Here is a 22,494-nt window from a genome sequence, read left to right on the forward strand (position 1 = left end):
CTCTACGAATTTTACATATGGGAACATAGTGTAAAATTCAAAATTTTGAGGGTGATTATGGTAAAACTAATGAAACTCGTTAATTTTTGGAAGCCTTAAATCCTTATTAAATTTCAGATTTCCTAGCTTGCTTCTAAAGCAACTCATAACGGCCCAACCCTAATGAAACCCTAATCTTGTTTATTATATAAACGACTCTTCCTTTTGAGAATGGACACACGAAAATTAGCTCTCGTTTTTCTTCAAACACTCACAAAATCTTTCTAGGAATTTGGCTTACGATTTCTGTACTTAGAATCGTAAGTGTCCTCTTAGATTATCCTAGGCTGGATTTCTTGCAACCCAGACATAAAGTAGAAATATCAGTTCGGAAAGTGTTTTCTCGATCCAAGTGGTATCTAGATGTGACATCCCCAAAATCACGGCCAGAAAAGACCGGTTTTGTTTATACTTTATTTCAAAATCAGAGTTATCTTTTAATAAAAGGGTTGCGGAATTTGTCCCAAAACAATAATATGATAAAGATTTATCAAAAGCATTTCCATAGAAATGTATTTCATTAAAAGTCTCGGGATGTCATGTTCGTACAGATCAAAAGTATAAATAGTACAATATAAGCCTTACTACATTATTTCATATCTACAGGCCTATATCCGTAATCCCTCGTCCAAAACATCACACCTATGCTCATGCGCCACTACCTGTAATACATAAAACTGAGTGGGTCAGGCTTGGAAGCCTGGTGAGCACATAGGATTTTCAACCCACAATAAATAAGTTTATTAATTTCATTAATCAACAATAACCCGATTACCCGTTCCCGTTATCCTCACTTTACGTCCCTAAACACCTATCATAAGGGACCTAGCCTAAGGATCATCATCGGGACGGACACTACTGCTAAGGGGATTCCTCAGCAATAAATGTCCTAATAGGCAACCATGTGGGGGATGGAGTACACCGGTGAACACATCGTTCACAACACCTACAGGTTGCGAGCCTGCTAGTGTTCCACTGGACTGTCTAGAAGAGTCCGTGGTCGTCATCTATACTCCGCTAGATGACTGGATCAACAACAACAAAATCGAGGCTTCTCATCATTTTATCACACATCACCTATTACATCTACCCATGTTTTACCCCAACATTCTCGTAGATATAAAATACATATACAGTTTAACTCATTGAAAACATGTATAACAACGTTCATCTAGCATAGATAGTAAGTATTCAAATAATATGCACACATAGCACGTAATTTATAAAATACTTCACATCTATGTGTAAGTTGAAGGTAACTATGCACTCACCTGATTAGGTGGTGACTCAGCACTCGGACAGCGCTTCGATACTCTTAAAATGATATTCCTTCGATAAAACCTAGTATCGATACCACTAGGGTTTAGTCTAATGATAACTGCGACAAATTAATTATCTGACTATTATTATTATTATTATATAAGCGTTAATAACACTCAATATAACTCATAATAATAGCCCAAATAATTATTTTAAGGACCTAATAACATTCCTATATTAAAACATAAGCTAAACTAAAGATAGGATAGGTACAGCTCACTTACAGCGGGTTTTTCTCGAAAACCGGGCTTCGCTGGAGCAGCATTCCTGAGCCAAAAGGCTCTTTTCTCGGGACTCCGGGAGCCTCGGGGCTTCCTTCGGGTGCTAGGGGGTTTACCTAGGCTTTTAGGGGGGTTAGGGAGCTTAGAGAGAGAGTTTAGAGAGAGAAAGAAGAGGGGTGAGGGGTGAGGAAATGAGGGAACCCGGCACCTCTATTTATAGGGGAGGATTCTGATGGACTCGTCGAGTCTGAGTCATGAGTCGTCGATTTGGTCCATGTGGTGGCCTTCTGGTGGTGCCACGTGTCCAATTCTGGTGGTGCCACGTCACCCCCTATCGCGTATCAACCTTCAAACTTAGAAAAATCATAACTTTCGCATACGAGCTCCGTTTTCGACGTTCTTTATATCCACGCGTAGGTAAAATCAAGATCTACAACTTTCATTTAGACTCCGTCGGCTATATCTCGACCGATCTCAAATTTAACAGTAGGAGGCGTTTAGACTGTTAAATGACCGCGAAGAGTTCATAACTCCTTCATACGGACTCCGTTTTCATCTATCTTTTTACCGTTGAGTTCCTATTAATGAGATCTTCAACTCTCATTTAGGTCGCGTAAGCCAAATACCGCTCGAGCTAAAATTCGAATTTCGAGTCGTGCACTGCTAAGCCGAATCTTAGAAAAATCATAATTTCTTCATACGAAGTCAGATTTGGGCGTTCTTTTTATCGATGTTCTTAGTTTAATATATTCTATGACTTTTGTTTAGATTGTGAAGGATAAAAAGTCTTCTATCTTAAATTCACTATTTACGTTTTCCGGTGCCGTGCCGGTTTTGCCGTAAAACTTCGGCGGGCCATAACTTCTTCGTTATAGCTCGGATTTCGGCATTCTTTATATGTACGGAAACCTTGAGACACATTCTACAACTTTATGTAGAGATATCGGGATTATCTCACACTTTAATTTTGACGCTCATTTTTATTCTTTATTAATTATACATTTATAATTAAATAATAAACACATAAACACACATAACATCACATAATACTCAATATTTCATCTTTATTACTTCAAAAAGATTTACAAGAGTTGACCTAGACTATTATATTGACAAAAATGCTTAGCCCTGAAACCCGGGCGTTACAATTCTCTCCCCCTTAGGATGATTCCATCCCGGAATCATGCATCAGCAAACAGATGTGGATAGCGACTCATCATGTCATCCTCTGTTTCCCAAGTGAGATTCGGCCCATTCGAATGTTTCCATCGGACTAGCACTAAGTCGACCATCTTGCGTCGTAACTTCTTAGTCTTACGGTCAACAATTGCCTCGGGCTCTTCGATCAACCTTTTATTCTCATCCATCCTTAACTCTGAAATTGGAATTATGTTGGGAACATCTCCCATGAATTTCCTCAAATAACACACATGGAAGGTGTTATGAATACCATTGAGTTCTTCGGGCAATTCCAGCTTGTAAGCTTGGTTCCCAATCTTCTGAAGAACTTTGAACGGTCCAATAAACCTTGGACTCAACTTTCCTCGTTTCCCAAATCGTATAAGTCCCTTCCACGGTAAGACTTTAAGCAAAACGGAATCCCCAACTTCGAAGGTTATCGGTCGTCTTTTCTTGTCAGCATAGCTCTTCTGACGATCCTGAGCTGCTAACATTCTTTCCCTAATCACCTTCAATTTCTCAGCAGTCTCATGGACTATCTCGGGGCCTATAAACTACTTCTCTCCGGCTTCAAGCCAACAAGACGGCGTACGAAACTTCTGTCCATACAAGGCTTGATAAGGTGCCATCTTGATGCTCGAGTGAAAACTATTGTTGTAGGAAAATTCTACTAGAGGTAAGTGCTCGTCCCAATTCCCTTGGAATTCGAGGGTACATGATCTCAACATATCTTCCAACGTCTGAATCGTTCTTTCGCTCTGACCATCAGTTTGCGGATGGTAAGCAGTACTCAAACACAACTTTGTACCCAACTCCTCTTGTAGACTCCTCCAAAACCTCGACGTGAAACGACTATCACGATCTGACACAATCGTAAGAGGGACACCGTGAAGTCTTACAATTTCCTTCACGTAAGCATTTGCGAGCTTATCCATAGACCACTTCTCGTTGGCGGCTATGAAGTGTGCACTCTTGGTGAAATGATCCACGACTACCCAAATCATGTCGTGACCATTCTTCGTTCTGGGCAGTTTAGTCACAAAATCCATGGTGATGTCTTCCCATTTACCCATGGGTACAGGTAAAGGTTCTAAACTCCCATACGGTTTCTGATGTTGTGCCTTCACCCTCACACATGTTACACACTCGGCCACGTACTTCGTAACATCGAGCTTCATCGTCGGCCACCAGTTGTAGGGTTTTAGGTCCCTATACATTTTAGTGCTACCGGGATGAATCGAGTACATGGTCTTGTGTGCTTCTTCCATTAGAAGATCTTTTATTCCTCCCGTCTTAGGTACCCAGATTCGATCTTGGAATACCTTCAGTCCTCGACTGTTTGTTCCGAATACTAACGTTTTGCCCAAACGTTCTTCCTTTCGGTCATTCTTCCCTAAAGCTTCTTCTTGAGCTTTCCTGATACTTTCCACAATCGTCGAGACGACTTCAATTCTTAACGCTCTTGGCCTTTTCCTTTCAAGATTGACTTTCCGACTGAGAGCATCAGCAACTATATTTTCTTTACCTGGGTGGTAAAGTATCTCACAGTCATAGTCCTTGAGAAGTTCTAGCCAGCGTCGTTGCTGCATGTTCAACTCCTTCTGATTAAAGAGATACTGGAGACTCTTATGATCAGTGAAGAGCTTGCACTTCGTGCCATATAGGTAATGCCTCCATATCTTTAAGGCAAATACTACCGCTACCAACTCCAGATCATGAGTGGGGTAGTTCTTTTCGTGCTCTTTCAATTGTCGAGATGCGTATGCTATCACCTTTTCTCTTTGGGTTAGAACACAACCCAACCCGACTCCAGATGCATCACTATAAACCGCGAAATCTTCGACTCCATCGGGTAGAGAAAGTATCGGTGCTTCACATAACTTCTTCTTTAGCTTCTCGAACGCCTCATCGTGTTTCTCACTCCATGTATACGTAGCTCCTTTATGGGTCAAAGCTGTTAATGGAGCAGCTATCGAAGAAAAGCCTTGGATAAATCGTCGGTAATATCCGGCTAATCCTAGAAAGCTTCGAATCTCCGTGGGACTGTTCGGACGTTCCCACTTCATTACAGCCTCAATCTTGGCGGGGTCAACCATTATTCCCTCCTGGTTAACAACATGACCCAAGAATTGGACTTCCCGTATCCAAAAGTCGCATTTGGAGAACTTTGCAAAAAGCTTCTCCTTCTTTAACACCTCCAACACTTCTCGTAGATGCTTTCCATGCTCCTCCTGGCTTTTTGAGTAGATGAGAATGTCGTCGATGAACACTATCACAGATTTATCAAGGAATGGTTTACAAACCCTATTCATCAAATCCATGAATGCTGCGGGAGCATTGGTTAGTCAGAATGACATAACCAAGAACTCGTAGTGTCCATATCTTGTTCTGAATGCAGTCTTCTCAATGTCCTGCTCTCTCACCTTCAGCTGATGATATCCTGACCTAAGATCGATCTTTGAGAAGTAGCTCGAACCTTGCAGCTGATCGAATAGGTCATCAATCCTCGGCAATGGATACTTGTTCTTCACCGTTGCCTTATTCAGCTCTCGATAGTCTATTCACATCCTCATGCTTCCGTCCTTCTTCTTCACGAATAACACCGGAGCCCCTCAGGGTGATGAACTAGGTCGAATGAAACCGCTGTCCAATAGCTCCTGAAGTTGCATCATGAGCTCCTTCATCTCCGTCGGTGCTAATCGGTAAGGTGCCTTTGCTATCGGTGTTGTTCCTGGTAATAAGTCTATACGAAACTCTACTTGCCTATCAGGTGGTAATCCGGGAAGATCTTCGGGAAAGACTTCCGGATAATCGCACACAACCGGTATATTCTGCACCTCTTTCTTTTCTTTCTTAGCATCGTTTACGAATGCCAAGTACGATGCACATCCCTTGGACAAACATTTCCTGGCTTTCATCAAGGAGATGATTCCAGAACTCACTCTACGTTTGTCCCCGTACACCATAAATGATTCCTTTCTGGGTGGGTTTATCCTAACTATCTTCTTTCGGCATAATATCTCGGCATTGTTGGCTCTAAGCCAATCCATACCCAAAACGATGTCGAAACCGTTTAACTCTATGGCTAATAGTTCCTCATGGAATTCGTTTCCGTTTAGGTCAATGACGATGTTCCTAATACGATTACTAACAGGTACGAATTTACCACTGGCAACTTCTACAATCAGGGCATTATCTAGTTTTTCTACAGGTAATGCTAATTTCGCACTAAATTTATGCGATACAAAGGAGTAGTTGGCTCCGGAATCAAACAGTATATTTGCAGGCAAACCATTTACAAGAAAGGTACCTGAAGCGACGTCTGCTGCCTCATTTGCAGCCTCGAGCGTCATCTGGAAGGCTCTCGCCTTCGGCTTCGGTGGTATGTTGGGTCTTCCTGCCTCCTTCTTCTTCGGGCAGTCCTTCAAAATGTGCCCTTCTTCATTACACCCATAACAGGCCTTCTGGTTGAGGGTGCATTCATTGGCATAGTGCCCAGGCTTTCCGCATTTGTAACAAGTGACCCCTCCGTCACACTTCCCAGTGTGCTTTTTCTTTCACTTGTCACACCACTTCGCTTCTGATCCTCCTCCTCTCGAACCAGACTTTGAGAACCTACTCTGGTTGTTGGACTTCAAGGATCCATCGAACTTCCGTTTCTCACCAACCTTAGCCCTTTCTAGACCTCTTTCCTTTTGTTGGGTCTCCACGTTCTTAGCTGCTCGAACAGCTGATTTCAGAGTGGTTGCCATCTTGACTATTGGGCCAAAGTCAGCCGGCAGTCCGTTTGCGAATTTCTCAATTTTAGAAAGTTCGGTTGGCACTAGGTATGGAAACAACTTCATCTTTTTCGTAAATGCAGTAGCATAGTCATCGATGCTCATTCTCCCCTTCTTCAAATTTTGGAACTCATTGTTCAGATCAATTAGGTCTATCTCTGAACAGTACTGCGCCTTAAGTTGTTCCAAGAACTCATCCCATGACATTTTCAGGGCTTCTCCTCGTGGCATCGTATCTGCCAATAGCTTCCACCAACTCAAGACTCCAGTTTTCAATTGTCTCACAGCGAAGACAGTCTTCTGCTTTTCGTTGCAGTCGCAGCTCTCAAACACCATCTCCATCTCGGATATCCAGTCCATAATCTCAACAGGCTTTGGGCTTCCTGAGAGACTTGGTGGTTTCGCACCCAAGAAATTTTTGTACATCTGTCCATCCTTGTTGTTTCTCCCTTCTGGGCCATCCCTTTGCTCGCCTTGAGTCCCTATTTGACTCACTTGACGGCTATAGTTCCCTTCCTCAGATGGCTTGGGAACTGGCTCCGTCGATTCAACATGTATGGTAGGTTCGTCCCTATTCTCGTGGAGCATCCGTCTCATATCTTCCCTTTGTTCAGCTAGCATAGCCTGAATCATGGCTTGAACTCTAGCCATGGTAACTGGCTCAGGTGCAACTTCTTCAACAATAGGTATTTGCTGAACCACTGGGGGTTGGTTCCTACCTCCATTCGCGTTCACGTTTCCGCTACGGGTCCTTGCCATCTTGATCTATACACCGAATAAGGTGAATTCAGATCTTTATTTAGGAGAGACGTTTTAAATCGTCCTTATCACTCCAAAACGTTTACATGCTAGTTCTAATATCGTAGTCGTACGTTTAGAATCCTAAACACATAAGGTTTCCAGATCCGGTCGGCAACAGACCATAGATCCGAAAATAACAGCATATCATGCATAAAGCATTTAGCACATAAAAGCATTTTAGGCACAATTCCTAAAATAAGCTAGTGCTCACACCTCACAATCATCGCTTAGCATTCTAAGTTTAAGTCTAGAAATCCTACAAATTTCTAGTTCGCTTAAACTAATGCTCTGATACCAACCGTGACATCCCCAAAATCACGGCCAGAAAAGACCGGTTTTGTTTATACTTTATTTCAAAATCAGAGTTATCTTTTAATAAAAGGGTTGCGAAATTTGTCCCAAAACAATAATATGATAAAGATTTATCAAAAGCATTTCCATAGAAATGTATTTCATTAAAAGTCTCGGGATGTCATGTTCGTACAGATCAAAAGTATAAACAGTACAATATAAGCCTTACTACATTATTTCATATCTACAGGCCTATATCCGTAATCCCTCGTCCAAAACATCACACCTATGCTCATGCGCCACTACCTGTAATACATAAAACTGAGTGGGTCAGGCTTGGAAGCCTGGTGAGCACATAGGGTTTTCAACCCACAATAAATAAGTTTATTAATTTCATTAATCAACAATAACCCGATTACCCGTTCCCGTTATCCTCACTTTACGTCCCTAAACACCTATCATAAGGGACCTAGCCTAAGGATCATCATCGGGACGGACACTACTGCTAAGGGGATTCCTCAGCAATAAATGTCCTAATAAGCAACCATGTGGGGGATGGAGTACACCGGTGAACACATCGTTCACAACACCTACAGGTTGCGAGCCTGCTAATGTTCCACTGGACTGTCTAGAAGAGTCCGTGGTCGTCATCTATACTCCGCTAGATGACTGGATCAACAACAACAACATCGAGGCCTCTCATCATTTTATCACACATCACCTATTACATCTACCCATGTTTTACCCCAACATTCTCGTAGATATAAAATACATATACAGTTTAACTCATTGAAAACATATATAACAACGTTCATCTAGCATAGATAGTAAGTATTCAAATAATATGCACACATAGCACGTAATTTATAAAATACTTCACATCTATGTGTAAGTTGAAGGTAACTATGCACTCACCTGATTAGGTGGTGACTCAGCACTCGGACAGCGCTTCGATACTCTCAAAATGATATTCCTTCGATAAAACTGATAGCTTCATTTTATTTACTTATTTTTATAGTTTATTTTAGTACATTTCATTCGCATTTTAGTTAACTTTCATGCATATTTTCCCTTTTGTTATTTTTATGACCATTTCGGGGTACTTTCTAGTTTCTTGAGCATTATTGCAGATTTTCTTGGAAACTAGCGGGGCGGCACTCTTGCGAGGCGATTGGGCTTGAAGGGAATTGGAGATTTCATGCTTGATGGCTATGAAGGTGATTCATGGGGTGGACTTGTCAATTGCTTGAAGGCTTGGAAGAATTGAGCTTTAAATTTGAAAGATGCGGGGGAACATTCAAGCGTATGAAAATTATTAATCGGGCGAGTTCACGAGCTTTGGAGGATTTAGAGAGGTCAAATTGGGCTTTAAATGAAGAAAAACTTGAAGAAAATGGGCTAGGAGGTGATTGGATTCGATCTGGGCTAGTGGGATATGCTTTAGAGGCCCAAAATCTCAAAGGAGCCCATGTCAGGTGCCACCCGCGCAACCCACCCGCGCAGCAGCACGCGGGTCGCGCAAGGCCCTGCAGGGGCAATTTCGGAAATCCTTCTTTTGGGCTATTTGAGGAAGGTTGGTGCCCATCTTTTGCATACACTTGCACATCCGATTTTTGAAGATTCTCTCTGGAGTTTTGGAGACTTTTGAAGGCCAAGAACCCTTGAAGAACATCATATTTTTACCTCTTGATTCTTGCTTAATGTTTGGTACAAATTTCTCTAACTTTGTTTCTTTGTGTTTAGCCATGCTTGGCTAAACTAATCTTGGTTGACTTTTGTTTAATCCTTTGAACTTTTGTTGAATGTTGAAGAATCCATGAACATGTTCTTGAATCTTTATGGAAATATTTTGTGTTTTAACATCTTATCATTACTTGTATGTTTTAGTTCATGAGTTTAAATGTGTTTGTGGTGATTAGTTGGCTAATTTCTTGATTAAGTAAAGGATCCTCAAATTAGCAAGCAACAAATGATTTTTGTGTTGATTTTACTTCACACAATCATAAAAACATTTCCTCCAACATGGTGGTGAAAGCATTTGACCCCTCTTGGATTTGGTGACTTTTTGGTTCTTAATGCTAGTTGACTTTCACTAATTACATGCTATTTGGAATTAGTGACTTTGACTAAGGAAATTGTTATGAGCTTCTCTAGCCATTTCAACAATTAAGAAAAGTCTAGGTAATCTCAAGCTCCTTGGATTACTATAGCCAAATTGAGGATTTAAAACAAGTATTGCACCATTGAATTCTAATGATATGTTCATCAAAAGTCAAAGTGAGAAAACTTTAAGTCAACCATCTTTCCCTTATTGATTTTACATCAAATTCTTATTTTTGTTGCAATTGTCTATTTAAATCATAGTTAATTCTAGTTAGCATCAAGTATTCAAAACACCAAAACCCCCCATTTTATTTTTATTGTTATTTTACAAGTATTTTTACAAAGAGATTTTTCATAGAGTTAGAAATTGAACCAATCTCCGTGGATTCGATCCCTTTACCACTATACACTATTTTAGTGTGTAACATTTAGGGTTATTATTTGTGTTGGCCTCGACAACCACCAAAAACCTAGTATCGATACCACTAGGGTTTAGTCTAATGATAACCGCGACAAATTAATTATCTGACTATTATTATTATTATTATATAAGCGTTAATAACACTCAATATAACTCATAATAATAGCCCAAATAATTATTTTAAGGACCTAATAAAATTCCTATATTAAAACATAAGCTAAACTAAAGATAAGATAGGTACAGCTCACTTACAACGGGTTTTTTCTCGAAAACCGGGCTTCGCTGGAGCAGCGTTCCCAAGCCGAAAGGCTCTTTTCTCGGGACTCCGGGAGCCTCGGGGCTTCCTTCGGGTGCTAGGGGGTTTACCTAGGCTTTTAGGGGGGTTAGGGAGCTTAGAGAGAGAGTTTAGAGAGAGAAAGAAGAGGGGTGAGGGGTGAGGAAATGAGGGAACCCGACACCTCTATTTATAGGGGAGGATTCTGATGGACTCGTCGAGTCTGAGTCATGACTCGTCGAGTTGGTCCATGTGGTGGCCTTCTGGTGGTGCCACGTGTCCAATTCTGGTGGTGCCACGTCACCCCCTATCGCGTATCAGCCTTCAAACTTAGAAAAATCATAACTTTCGCATACGAGCTCCGTTTTCGACGTTCTTTATATCCACGCGTAGGTAAAATCAAGATCTACAACTTTCGTATAGACTCCGTAGGAGGCGTTTTGACTGTTAAATGACCGCGAAGAGTTCATAACTCCTTCATACGGACTCCGTTTTCGTCTGTCTTTTTACCGTTGAGTTCCTATTAATGAGATCTTCAACTCTCATTTAGGTCGCGTAAGCCAAAAACCGCTCGAGCTAAAATTCGAATTTCGGGTCGTGCACTGCTAAGCCGAATCTTAGAAAAATCATAATTTCTTCATACGAAGTCAGATTTGGGCGTTCTTTTTATCTATGTTCTTAGTTTAACATATTGTATGACTTTTGTTTAGATTGTTAAGGCTAAAAAGTCTTCTATCGTAAATTCACTATTTACTTCTTCCGGTGTCGTGCCGGTTTTGCCGTAAAACTTCGGCGGGCCATAACTTCTTCGTTATAGCTCGGATTTCGGCATTCTTTATATGTACGGAAACCTTGAGACACATTCTACAACTTTATGTAGAGATATCGGGATTATCTCACACTTTAATTTTGACGCTCATTTTTATTCTTTATTAATTATACATTTATAATTAAATAATAAACACATAAACACACATAACATCACATAATACTCAATATTTCATCTTTATTACTTCAAAAAGATTTACAAGAGTTGACCTAGACTATTATATTGACAAAAATGCTTAGCCCTAAAACCCGGGCGTTACACCAGATCTCAAACTCAAACCCTAATTTTTCCAACACAAAAAAGGCAAAACCTAAGAGGACTAAGTGATAGAAATAGGTAAATACATGAATAATCGTAAACTAACATAAGAGCAAGATACAATTATCACAATAAATAAAAAAAAACTAAATAAAGACTTACAAGGTGGTGACACTATCCATCAACCCTAATATTTCGTCTCCACACCATTGATGTCATGTACACGTTAAAAGCAATCTCATACATAACATTATGCCAAGCATCACACTCTTATCCCATTTACTTCTAGGATGTCTCCTCTCTTTCCTACCATCAGTCATTGACTTTACCTTTCCTATTATCGTTGGTGGTAGCCTCCTCGTGACATGTGCATACCATCATAAGACTACTAGGTGTGGGCAACATGTTATCACATGTTACCATACCCAAAAGGTGTCATGTCAGCATCCTACTCATACATGGTGTTATAACACCCAAGGTGGAAATGGGCAACATCTAATAACATGTGATAACACCAATTATTTTCTATTTTTTTTTTATGTTTTTTTTCTATATTTCGAATTTGTTTTTTTTATTTAACGCGTTATATTTGAAATGTAAAAATAAAATTTTAATAAATCTTAAATTAAAAACAACATAAAAAAAATTACAACCAAACACAAACACATTTAAAAACCTAAAAAAACAAAAAAACAAAAAAAATGATAAAACCTACATTTTTTGCCCTAAAACTATTCATCTTCATCTTCGTGACCAACATAGATGTAATCCGCCAAGTCTTCACGAAGTTGCTTGTGTTTTCGCTGATCTTGAATATCAACCACTCTATGTAAATATTCTGATGTCCCTGGTTGAAATTGCACATGTCTTGGTTCCGTAGGCGAATACGTTGCAATATTGCGTCCTTTATCTTCGACAACCATGTTATGCATTATGATACATGCATACATGATATATCGTTGAGTATCTAACTCATAAGGTCTTGCTGCATGTTCAACTATGTGCTATTTTGATTTCAAAACCTCAAAAGCACGTTCAACGTCCTTACATGCTCCTTCTTGTCGTCTCTTGAAATATTTGTCTCTTGGATCTATTGGGTGTCAAAACGCCTTCACAAACGTGGAATATTGTGGATATATTCCGTCTGTAAGATAATACGCAAACTTATATTCATTTCCATTCACTGTGAAAGGAGCATCCAGGGCTTTTCCTGACAAAAGATCGTCAAATATTGGTGATTGATCGAGAACGTTGATGTCATTGTTAGAACCCGCAACCCCGCAAAAAAAATCCATAAATCTTGTGAAGCAATAGCCTCTAATACCAACGAAGGCGCTCCATGATGACCGCTCGAATACTGGCCTTTCCACGCCACGGGACAATTTCTCCATTTCCAGTGTGTGCAGTCAATGCTCCCAAGCATACCCGGAAAACCATGTCTTTCTTCATGCGCCGCATATAGTTGTTGCATATCATGCAATGAAGGTTTGCGCAAGTATTGGTCACCGAAGGTTTCGACAACACCTCTTGCCAATAAATACAAACTTTCTCGTGCGGTCCTCTCAGACATTTTCATATAATCATCAACAGAATCGAGCGACTCCCCTATTGCCATAAGTTTAATTGCAGCTACACATTTTTGTAACCCTGTGAAGCCTCGTTTGCCTCTAGCATCATATCTCATTTGGAAAAATTCATACCTAATTAAATATTAAACATATAAAAGTTTTATTTATTTTATCTAAAAGTGACATTTTGTAAATTATAAAAGCTGAGTCAAATGATATCTTGCTTCCATAGCGTTGGCTATCCTTTGGAAAACATTTTTTCGCAAACGAAATCTTCTTTTGAAATCGTTTGGCTGGTAGACACAATTTCCCGCAAAGTAATCGTTAACTAGACGTCTACGCCCTTCCTCACGATCTCTATTTAACGTCGCACGTTGCGTGAGTAGTGGAGTTGGATCTAGCTGTAGTACGTTATCCATATAATACTGGTACATCATAGTCATGTACAAATCGTCATCGTCGTTATCATCATTGAACGGATGAGCCGGATCAAGACGATTCATATTTTCGGTTTTGAAATATTGAAAGAATTATGTAGTTGAGAGAGATTTATGTTTTTTGTAGTTAAAAATGATATAAGTTGTATATATTTTATAGTGTAATTTATTTATTTATTTATTTATTTTTAATATTACCGTTTGAAAAACGGTCCAAAATTCAACCGTTTGATTTATTCAACGCGTTATAGCCCGTGATCGTGATAACGTATGGTAACATAACGCGTAATAACGGCTACCCAGAGCGGTGTTCCCCCGTTATGGCGTTGCCACTAGGGCTGTGCAAAAAACCGCACAAACCGCCCGCACCCATAATGTGGTTTATAATTTCGTTGTGCGGTTTGCGGTTCATCATTTTATCAAACCGCACTATGCGGTGTGGTTTGCGGTTTGTGTTTATAAAATTGCGGTTCAAACCGCACCGCACCGCATGTTATATATATATATATATATATATATATATATATATATATATATATATATATATATATATATATATATATATATATATATATATATATATATATTCTTTATTTTGTTATAAGTTCAAATCACGATTTAGAAATGATGTATATAAATATATTTCTTACAATAACCAAATATCTATAATGTAACATTAAATCACTATTAGATCAAGATCTCATGGTTTACAAGAATATATCAATCATAACGATAATATAAAGCAATAACAATGATACTTACAAAACTATAGTAACATGAGTCACAATTTATTAAAAACAATTTAACTTGAAAATTGTATTTGTTTTTATAAAATGAAAGCAATCAGTTTTTTTAACCGGGCAAAGTTTTTGGTTTTTTGATAGATTTAATGTTAAACAACTGATCAAACCGCACAAACCGCAACTAAACCGCATAAACCGTCCGCATCAAACCGCACCGCGTCATGCGGTTTTGAACATCTATGGTGCGGTTTCTAAAATATTCAAACCGCATATGCGGTGCGGTTTGCGGTTTTGACTCGAAACCGCACCAAACCGCACCGCGCACACCCATAGCTGCCACATCAGATAACGCCTGAATGGCGTTGCCCACACCCGAGAGACTAAATATTGTTCCACAGTTTTTCGGTAATCCATACCACTCAGTTTCTTATGATTGCTTTTAATACCTTCATGTGAAATAAGACTACCACGACTAAACAACTAAACACTACAGACATATGTGTACTATGAATGAATGTGAAACCTAACTAGAGAAAAAGGCAAAGTAGTGGTCAAAAGTAATTTTGTTCCAATTTTGCTGGAACCACTAGGAAATTGGTAATCATTTTGAGGAATACTATAATTATTATGTTTAAAGCTTTCCCCTTGAATAGTTATTCCCACATGGTTATGTTTGTGATTTTCTATTTAACATATATTTATTTACTTAACTATCAGATCGACATAATAAAATAACTTAAATCTGTCAATGATACAAAATTGGGCAAGACTTGTTGATTAAATTTATTTCATAGGTATTCATTAAATTAATATAATATAATCATCAACCATTACCAATAATCCATACAAGAACACGACCCATTCTCAAAATGATGAAATCTTTTTCGATCTCTCACAATAATCCTTCGTGTATATATTCTAGAAACAAGTTTAAACGTCGAGTGACAATCATCACATATCCTCAAATTCTTAACCACCTTAACCGTCATCTCACGGCTTGTACTAATCAACCCAAAAGCAACCGCAATCTTCTCACTATGATACCGTAAAACCGATTCTTTCTCATCATCATCCACTTTCAGGAAAACTTGAGACCTGTCCGGTTTATAACCGGACAGACTCAACTTCTCCATCATTTCTTCCAACATCATACGAATATCTTTTGATTTTATATGCGATTCATCCTCAACAAAAAACTCATGAATGACCCCATTGATCTCAATCCAACTACACCCCGGATCTTTTTTAACGTTGTTTTCCTTCATTTTCAACCTTGTTTCAGCAACCCTATCCCAGTTCGCCTGAGAGGCGTACATGTTGGATAGGGCTACGTACGGGGCCCCGTCTTCTGGATCTGTTTCCAGAAGACGTTGCCCTGTACGTTCACCAATCTCAAAATTTTGGTGCTTTCTACAAGCACCAAGTAAGGCCTTTAAGGCCACATGGTCTGGTTCACCCGGCATGTTGAGTATGAGCTCTTCGGCTTCTTGTAGACGGCCTGCACGGCCGAGTAGGTCAACCATACATCCGTAGTGTTCGATCCTTGGGGTTAACCCACCGGTTCGAACCATTTGGTTGAAAACTGACAACCCTTGGTCAACTAGACCACCATGGCTACATGCGGTTAAGACCGCAATATAAGTTACATCGCTTGGTGAAACCCCGTTTTCTTGCATTTTCTTGAAGTGATTAAGAGCTTCGTTGGCTCGACCATGGATAGCGAGCCCGGTGATTATTGAGTTCCATGTGATTACGTTCTTTTGTGTTAGAGAATTAAAGAGTTGAAGCGCTTCATCGATGCTTCCACATTTTGAATACATGTCAATTAGTGCAGAACCAAGGATTGGGTCGATGTTTATGTTGTTCTTAACTGCGTAGAAATGTACCCATTTCCCGATTTCAAGTGCACCGAGTCTTGAAATTGCTGGAAGTACACTGATCAAAGTGATGTAGTTTGGTATTGTGGTATCATCTTCCATTTGCATTTGTCTAAATAGTTCTAAAGATTCCATGAAAAACCCATTTTGTGCGTACCCAGAAATCATGGAGTTCCAAGACATTACAGTTCTTTGCGGCATTTTATCGAACAGGTTTCGTGCAGTTTTGAGTTCGCCAAGTCTTATATAGCCGTCGATTATTACGTTCCATAAAACAATTTCACCCATTTCCGAGTTCGTTTTGAAAGAATCAAAAAGAAGATGAGCGTCGTTCATGGTACCACACATGGCGTACATTCGAACCAAATTGCTTAACACAAACCCATCATTCAGTAATCCGTGCTTTACTACAAGACAATGAGTTTGCTTACCTTCTTCGAGCTTACCCGTTTTTGCACACGCTTTAAGCACAGACGGAAAGGTGAAGTTATTGGGTTTTGCAAAATCGTTGCTTTTTTCGACCATTTGGGAAAACAGAACGAAGGATTCTAATGGGTCGTTGCTATCGCATAGAGCTCTGATGATGGTGTTCCAAGAGAAGCAGTTGGGTTGGTTCATTTGATCGAACAGGCGGCGGGCGTACTGGAGGTCTCGGAGAGGTGGGTCGGAAATGGCGTAGAAACGGAGCAGCTCGGCGGAGGCAAGTGGGTCCTGGATGCGTCCGGTTTTGATAAGTCTGGCGTGTACTTGAAATAAATCCCGCTTCGTCTTGCATTGTTTGAGCTCCGGAAAGAAGGTCGATGGGTGTGGTGACTGACCGGTGGTGGTTGGTTGCAGAACCGTCGAGTTCATGGCCACGCTAGCTTATCAAATGCCCATCAAATTGGAGACGGAGTTAGCGGCACCCAAATTTTTATTTCTTATATATATAAATATATAATTCATTATCAAAATCGCGATCCTAATCGTAGAATCGTACGATCCTACGATCCTACATATGAAAAACGATCGGGATCGTAAAAGGATCGTAGGATCGAGATCCGATCCGATCCTACCTTTCTTTGATTTTTTTTTTTTTTTTTTTTTTCAAATGGAATTTTTTACCACTTTATATCTTTTACTCTTTAAGAATCTACCATTTATCATTTTTTATTGTGACTTATGATTAATATTTTGAAGTTTTTATAACTTTTGAACAAAAAATTAAATGTTCGAAATATTTTTCATTATTAAATATTATAAATTAAAATTATATTCCATTTTGTGGGATCTTAAGATCTCGATCTCGATCGTGCAAACTCAAAAACGATCCTAGGTAGGATCCCGATCTTGACAACCTTGATTCAACCAACATAATTTTTGTAAGGGAAGAAGAGTTGTTCCCACTGAACCCACTGCCACATCAGTTTTTCTTTTTGATTTTTTTTCATCTTTCCGAACTCACAACACACGGAAATTCTATTTTTTTCAACCCACTCAATTAAAAAAAATAGTAAACAACTAAGGTACAAGTCTTAAAACATATGATACAAGAGAAAATGTGAGAGAGAAAGTAGAGAGAAAGAGGATGAAGTGGATTCGTGAAACCAATTAAACAACCCGCCGAAGAGAGAGTGGTACCGGCGGTAACTCTATTGCTAATTAAGATTTTACCTTGATTATTTTGCATATATTTTTTTTAAAATTAAGTGGGTTGAGAAAGATAGGATTTCCGTGTGTTGTGAGTTCAAAAAGATGAAAAAAAATTAAAGAGAAACTGATGTGGTAGTGGGTTCAGTGGGTTCAATGGGAACGACTCCCTCCTCCCTAAGACAAAACTTCAAATATGGCATAGTTTCAATGCGTATTTGGTCCAAACCTCGATTTGTGGTTTTTTTGGCATAGTTTCAATGCGTATTTGGTCTCTTGGTAAACTAAAATGATTGTAATGTCCCTCATGTATTTATTTTTTATTTTTCTTTCATTTTTTAAATTTAATATATATTTATCTATTTTAATCATTAATAAATAAAGAGGGACACTTTCTCTCTCTCTCTCTCTCTCTGGGACACTTTCTCTCTCTCTCTCTCTCTTTCTCTCTCCTTGCAGAAACCCAAATCAAGAACTAGTTTTTGGTTCACAAACACATACACACACTTCTTGCACAATTTCATTCAATTTTCTAGTTTTTTTAACTACATGTTTTTGTGATTTCAATCAATTAAATATTCAGGTAGCATTGAATGAGTTGGTAACAGAAGTCATTGAAATTAAAATCGTGAAACATTGCTTTTGAGGATTGTAGATGAAAGGAATTTCTTCAGTTCTTAGATTACATACACCCACATATGAAATAATTTGGGTCCATGCACACATGATTTTCCAGACTAAAAACCAAAGATTATAGATGTATCCTAGGACATGAACATGAAGATCGATTCATCTTACTGTTCAGTAGCCTCACCCGTAACCAGTCACAAATTCACCACCGGCAACATTTTTGATGAATTCAAACCATCAATCTCCTTGTATACCTACCTCTAATCTTCCTTTGAAATCGATTCAGGCTTGTAAAGAAAAAATACGAAGAACAACAGTTTGAGATTGTAGGTGAGGTTTTAGAGAAAATGAAAATGGTACAAACCCGGATTCCGATTGTTGGATTTTAAATCAAACATCGCAATCGTGTTCCCTTTGATGTTGAAGTCGAGTGCAATCCGAGGAAAACCGAGACCCACAAAAGGGAGAAAATCAAAGCAAGCAGAATTGACCACACGATAACAATGGTCGGAGTTCAATCAGAACCGTTGTGGGTGGGATGATGGGCATCGATTATGGTGTCTGCAATCACCCTCTTCGTCATTTGCCTTAGATTTGACGGCAAAATTAGTCACTGTGAATCTAGGTCACCACATTATGAATCTGCACTAAACAATACTCTATCATCTTCTTGAAAATCCCAATTTGGGTTTGAATAAATCCTTCCTGAAAATCTCAATCTGTGTAGAGAACTAGCTGCTACAATAATCGATGGATTTTGTTCTCCGATGACAGCAACCAAATCCCCACGATCACCATAGTTGGTGGTTCTTTTGTAATCAAAGATTCAAAGATTAGGTGGTGGTATGTAGTTATTTAGTAGGGAGAGAGAGAGAGAGAGAGACCTTTCATTTTTAATTATTAAAATTTATAAATAATTATTAAAAATTAAAAAATGAATTTAGAAATAGAAATAAATACCCAAGGTTATTAAAGTCATTTCAGTTTACCGAGTGACCAAATCCACAATGAACCTAGCTTAAAATGACCATGAATAAAAAAAGTCAGAGTTTGGACTAAAACTCCAAAAAAATGCATACCACAGGGACCGTTTTTGCAATTTTATCCTTTTGTAACTAATTAATAAATCAATTTTAACCTAATTTTTTTGTTAAATAAATATAATTTTTAATTATTTTTTGATTTATGTGAAATTATTTATTAAAAAAAATTGTTATTTATTTTAAAAATATTAAAAAATTAAAAATATATATAACAATGTTGATTTATGTCTATAACAACAAATAAATTATGTAGTATATTGCTATAACTTGTTTAATGTTTTTATTAAAAAAAAACTACAGTGTCCAAATTAATGAATTATAAACCAAGGATAATTTGCAATGAATAGTGTTTTTATTATTTCAATACCAAAAGTTTTTATTTTATAAACCTATTTTTAACATTAACTAACGGACCTCCTGAATTATGTGCTTACTTTCCACATTCAAGACGAGGTTTTGTGTCATTTTCTCTTTATTTTTTCATGAGTCAAAATAAAAAGCTTTGTCCTACCGTGTTTGCCTTACGATCCAGATTCACACTAATGCCCATGCTTACCCCTAACCTCTCCATCTTATGCTTTTATACTTTTAACCTAACATTTATCTTTTTTTTTTGTAGGTTTTACCCAAATTTTTATTATTTTTATGAAAATGGCCATATTTTTAGGAATGTTAGAGCATACGGTATGGACAATGCGAAGTGGTATTATTGCTGATGTGACACCTCACAACCTAATCATAACAAGATGAACACCCCCCCCCCCCTCTCCTTGTTAAAAGGGTGTTATGACACATCTCGTTGTGACGCAGACAAGATGCAACGGAAAGTTTAATTGGTTGTTGCATCTACGAACCAATCAAATCTTTTTCTTTCTTTCTCTCTCTACCTCTTAATTTGTTATAACATGTGAAATCACCATTCCTCCCTTTGTGTTATGATGGTTTTACGGTTAAGATGGCATATGAATTTGGTGTTGTAGCGTTACCCATACCTAATATGCATAATATTTCACCAGCATTTTTTGTATTTTCTAAAACATACTTAAAAAAATGTACATCTTTATCTTTTGTATTATTATTACTTTTTTGCATTGATCCATATTGGGACGGAAAAGTAATAATTTCATCCTTTTGTTTTTTTAACGGCAAAGTATTAGTTTTATCTAATCTAATATTTATTGTAAATTCGTTAGTTTTTTTCCTGGTTACTACTTAAATGTATAACAAGAAATTGATAAATTTGAGGGAAATTTAAGTAGTGACCAGAAAAAAATAATAATAATAATAATAATCAGTAGAGAATAGTAAATGCAATTGTTAAAAAGAAATTATGGTTGCAAATGAAGAGCTACACACTCGAAATACAAGTTTGAAACATTGAACTCTTGAAGATAGCAAAGGTTAAGTTTATTAAAATAAGAAAGACGCTAGAAAAATCTAGCCTTGCTTTAGAAGAAGCAAGCCACCAAAGACACGATGGCTGCAAGTAAAGCAGGAACTTGCAATGCAATTCCAGCGCTCTGCATTGATGGAGATGGTGCTGGTGCTGCCTCAAACTCCTGAGCCATCGTTCCAGAACTGGTGAACGCCATGAGAACAATCATTGTAATGGCAAGAAAAGTGGCTAGCTTCACACCTTCCATTTCGATGAATGATAAATGTTTATTTGTAGTTGTAGAGATTAGAGAAAGATCGGTTTTGTAGTTTGTATGATCGAGTGGCAAATAAGGGTGTAATGGGATAGGTGGCTTTTATAGCGGCTGTTTACGGTTTAGTGGGGATTACATATTAATGATTTAATGGAGGAATCTTACACCTAATGACATGGTAAGTATTATTATTTATAAACAAGGTGCATAATCATTTGACATAAAGTGGGCATCAAAGCAAACCCTTAATTTAAATATTTGCAACCCCATTTTGCCATTGTCTACCAGGTTGTACAATGTTCGTACACATGATGCTTGTCCCATTGCAATAACTATATATTTTGGATAAATTGTGTTTTTGATAATTAATTTTAATTTGGTGTTCTAGATGTGTGAATGTTGTCTCACTAGCTAAACAGAACTGTTTTTATTTTGGTTTTTTAAAATATACATCAGTTTTGAAACAAAAAGAATAGAGTGTTTGGTGTTGGAAGAGTGTGATCATTGCACACTACCTCAAAATTTTAGTTTAATAACTTTTACGTCTTAATATTTATCATTTTCTCTTTCATTTGATGTACACTTTTAATAATGCGACCCATGTGAGCTTTATCATTGATGTTTCCAGGACATGTATTACTAAGAAGAACATGTATTATTGAGAATGAGAAGACAGTACAATAACGTATTATTTAAAGCTTTTGTCACCTATGCAACGACGTGACACTGCAATTGCTTATAGCTACAATGTCTATATCGTTGCATTGGTCTATACCTGGCGACAAAATCGAGGGAAGTCATCCCTTGTTTGTTACAAAAATGCTAATATAACAGTCAATTACAAATAGAAATGTGAAGGAGGGGATTAAAATCATCCCTAATTATACGCCGATTGGGAATGACAACTAAGGGGTTGTTTGACTTAGCTTTTTACAACCAAAAGTTTTTTTTGGAAAAGAAAAAAAAGCAAAAGATGTTTGGTAAACTAGTTTTAAAAAACTACTTTTGGAGTTTTTATACAAGGAAAATCAATTTTTTGGAAAAGTTAGGAAATCCTAACTTTTTGTAATTTTTCCAAAAAAAAACTTTTGGGCTTTAAGAAGCTAAGCCAAACACCCCCTAAGAATTGTCTTATAAGGGGTGCAGATATTTACCCAATCATAATACGTTTTAAAGCCGTGAAGTCAATAGATCCCATAAAACTTTGCAGTTAAGCATGCCCGGACGAGAACAAATTCAAGATAGATGGCCCGTTAGGAAGTTTTTATGTTAGATGGCCCAAAACGAACAATATTATAATACATGCATTTGTGGATGTTACGAATGGTATCAGAGATTGCATGTTGATGTGCTCAACGGGGACCTCTAACATTGCAATAAGGGGTGAATGGGGGAGAGATCTG

The 22,494-nt window shown here is 38.1% G+C and overlaps 2 protein-coding genes across 2 annotated transcripts; both read right to left on the minus strand.

Annotated features, from left to right (window-relative positions):
* Positions 1 to 12,615: 12,615 nt before the first annotated feature.
* LOC145017041 (uncharacterized) lies at positions 12,616 to 13,586 on the minus strand. Its single transcript, XM_078975147.1, has 3 exons — positions 13,510 to 13,586; positions 12,941 to 13,215; positions 12,616 to 12,725 (listed from the first exon to the last, which is right to left on the minus strand). Exons 1-3 carry the CDS (start codon positions 13,584 to 13,586, stop codon positions 12,616 to 12,618), a joined length of 462 nt encoding a protein of 153 aa, XP_078831273.1.
* A 1,504-nt stretch (positions 13,587 to 15,090) lies between these two features.
* Positions 15,091 to 17,030, minus strand: LPA66 (Pentatricopeptide repeat (PPR) superfamily protein). Its single transcript, XM_078976602.1, has one exon. It carries the CDS (start codon positions 16,990 to 16,992, stop codon positions 15,094 to 15,096), a length of 1,899 nt encoding a protein of 632 aa, XP_078832728.1. The 5' UTR covers positions 16,993 to 17,030; the 3' UTR covers positions 15,091 to 15,093.
* Positions 17,031 to 22,494: the final 5,464 nt, after the last annotated feature.

This window comes from Lactuca saligna, chromosome 9 (assembly GCF_052625555.1).
Source record: "Lactuca saligna cultivar CGN05327 chromosome 9, ASM5262555v1, whole genome shotgun sequence".
NCBI classification, from domain to species: domain Eukaryota; kingdom Viridiplantae; phylum Streptophyta; class Magnoliopsida; order Asterales; family Asteraceae; genus Lactuca; species Lactuca saligna.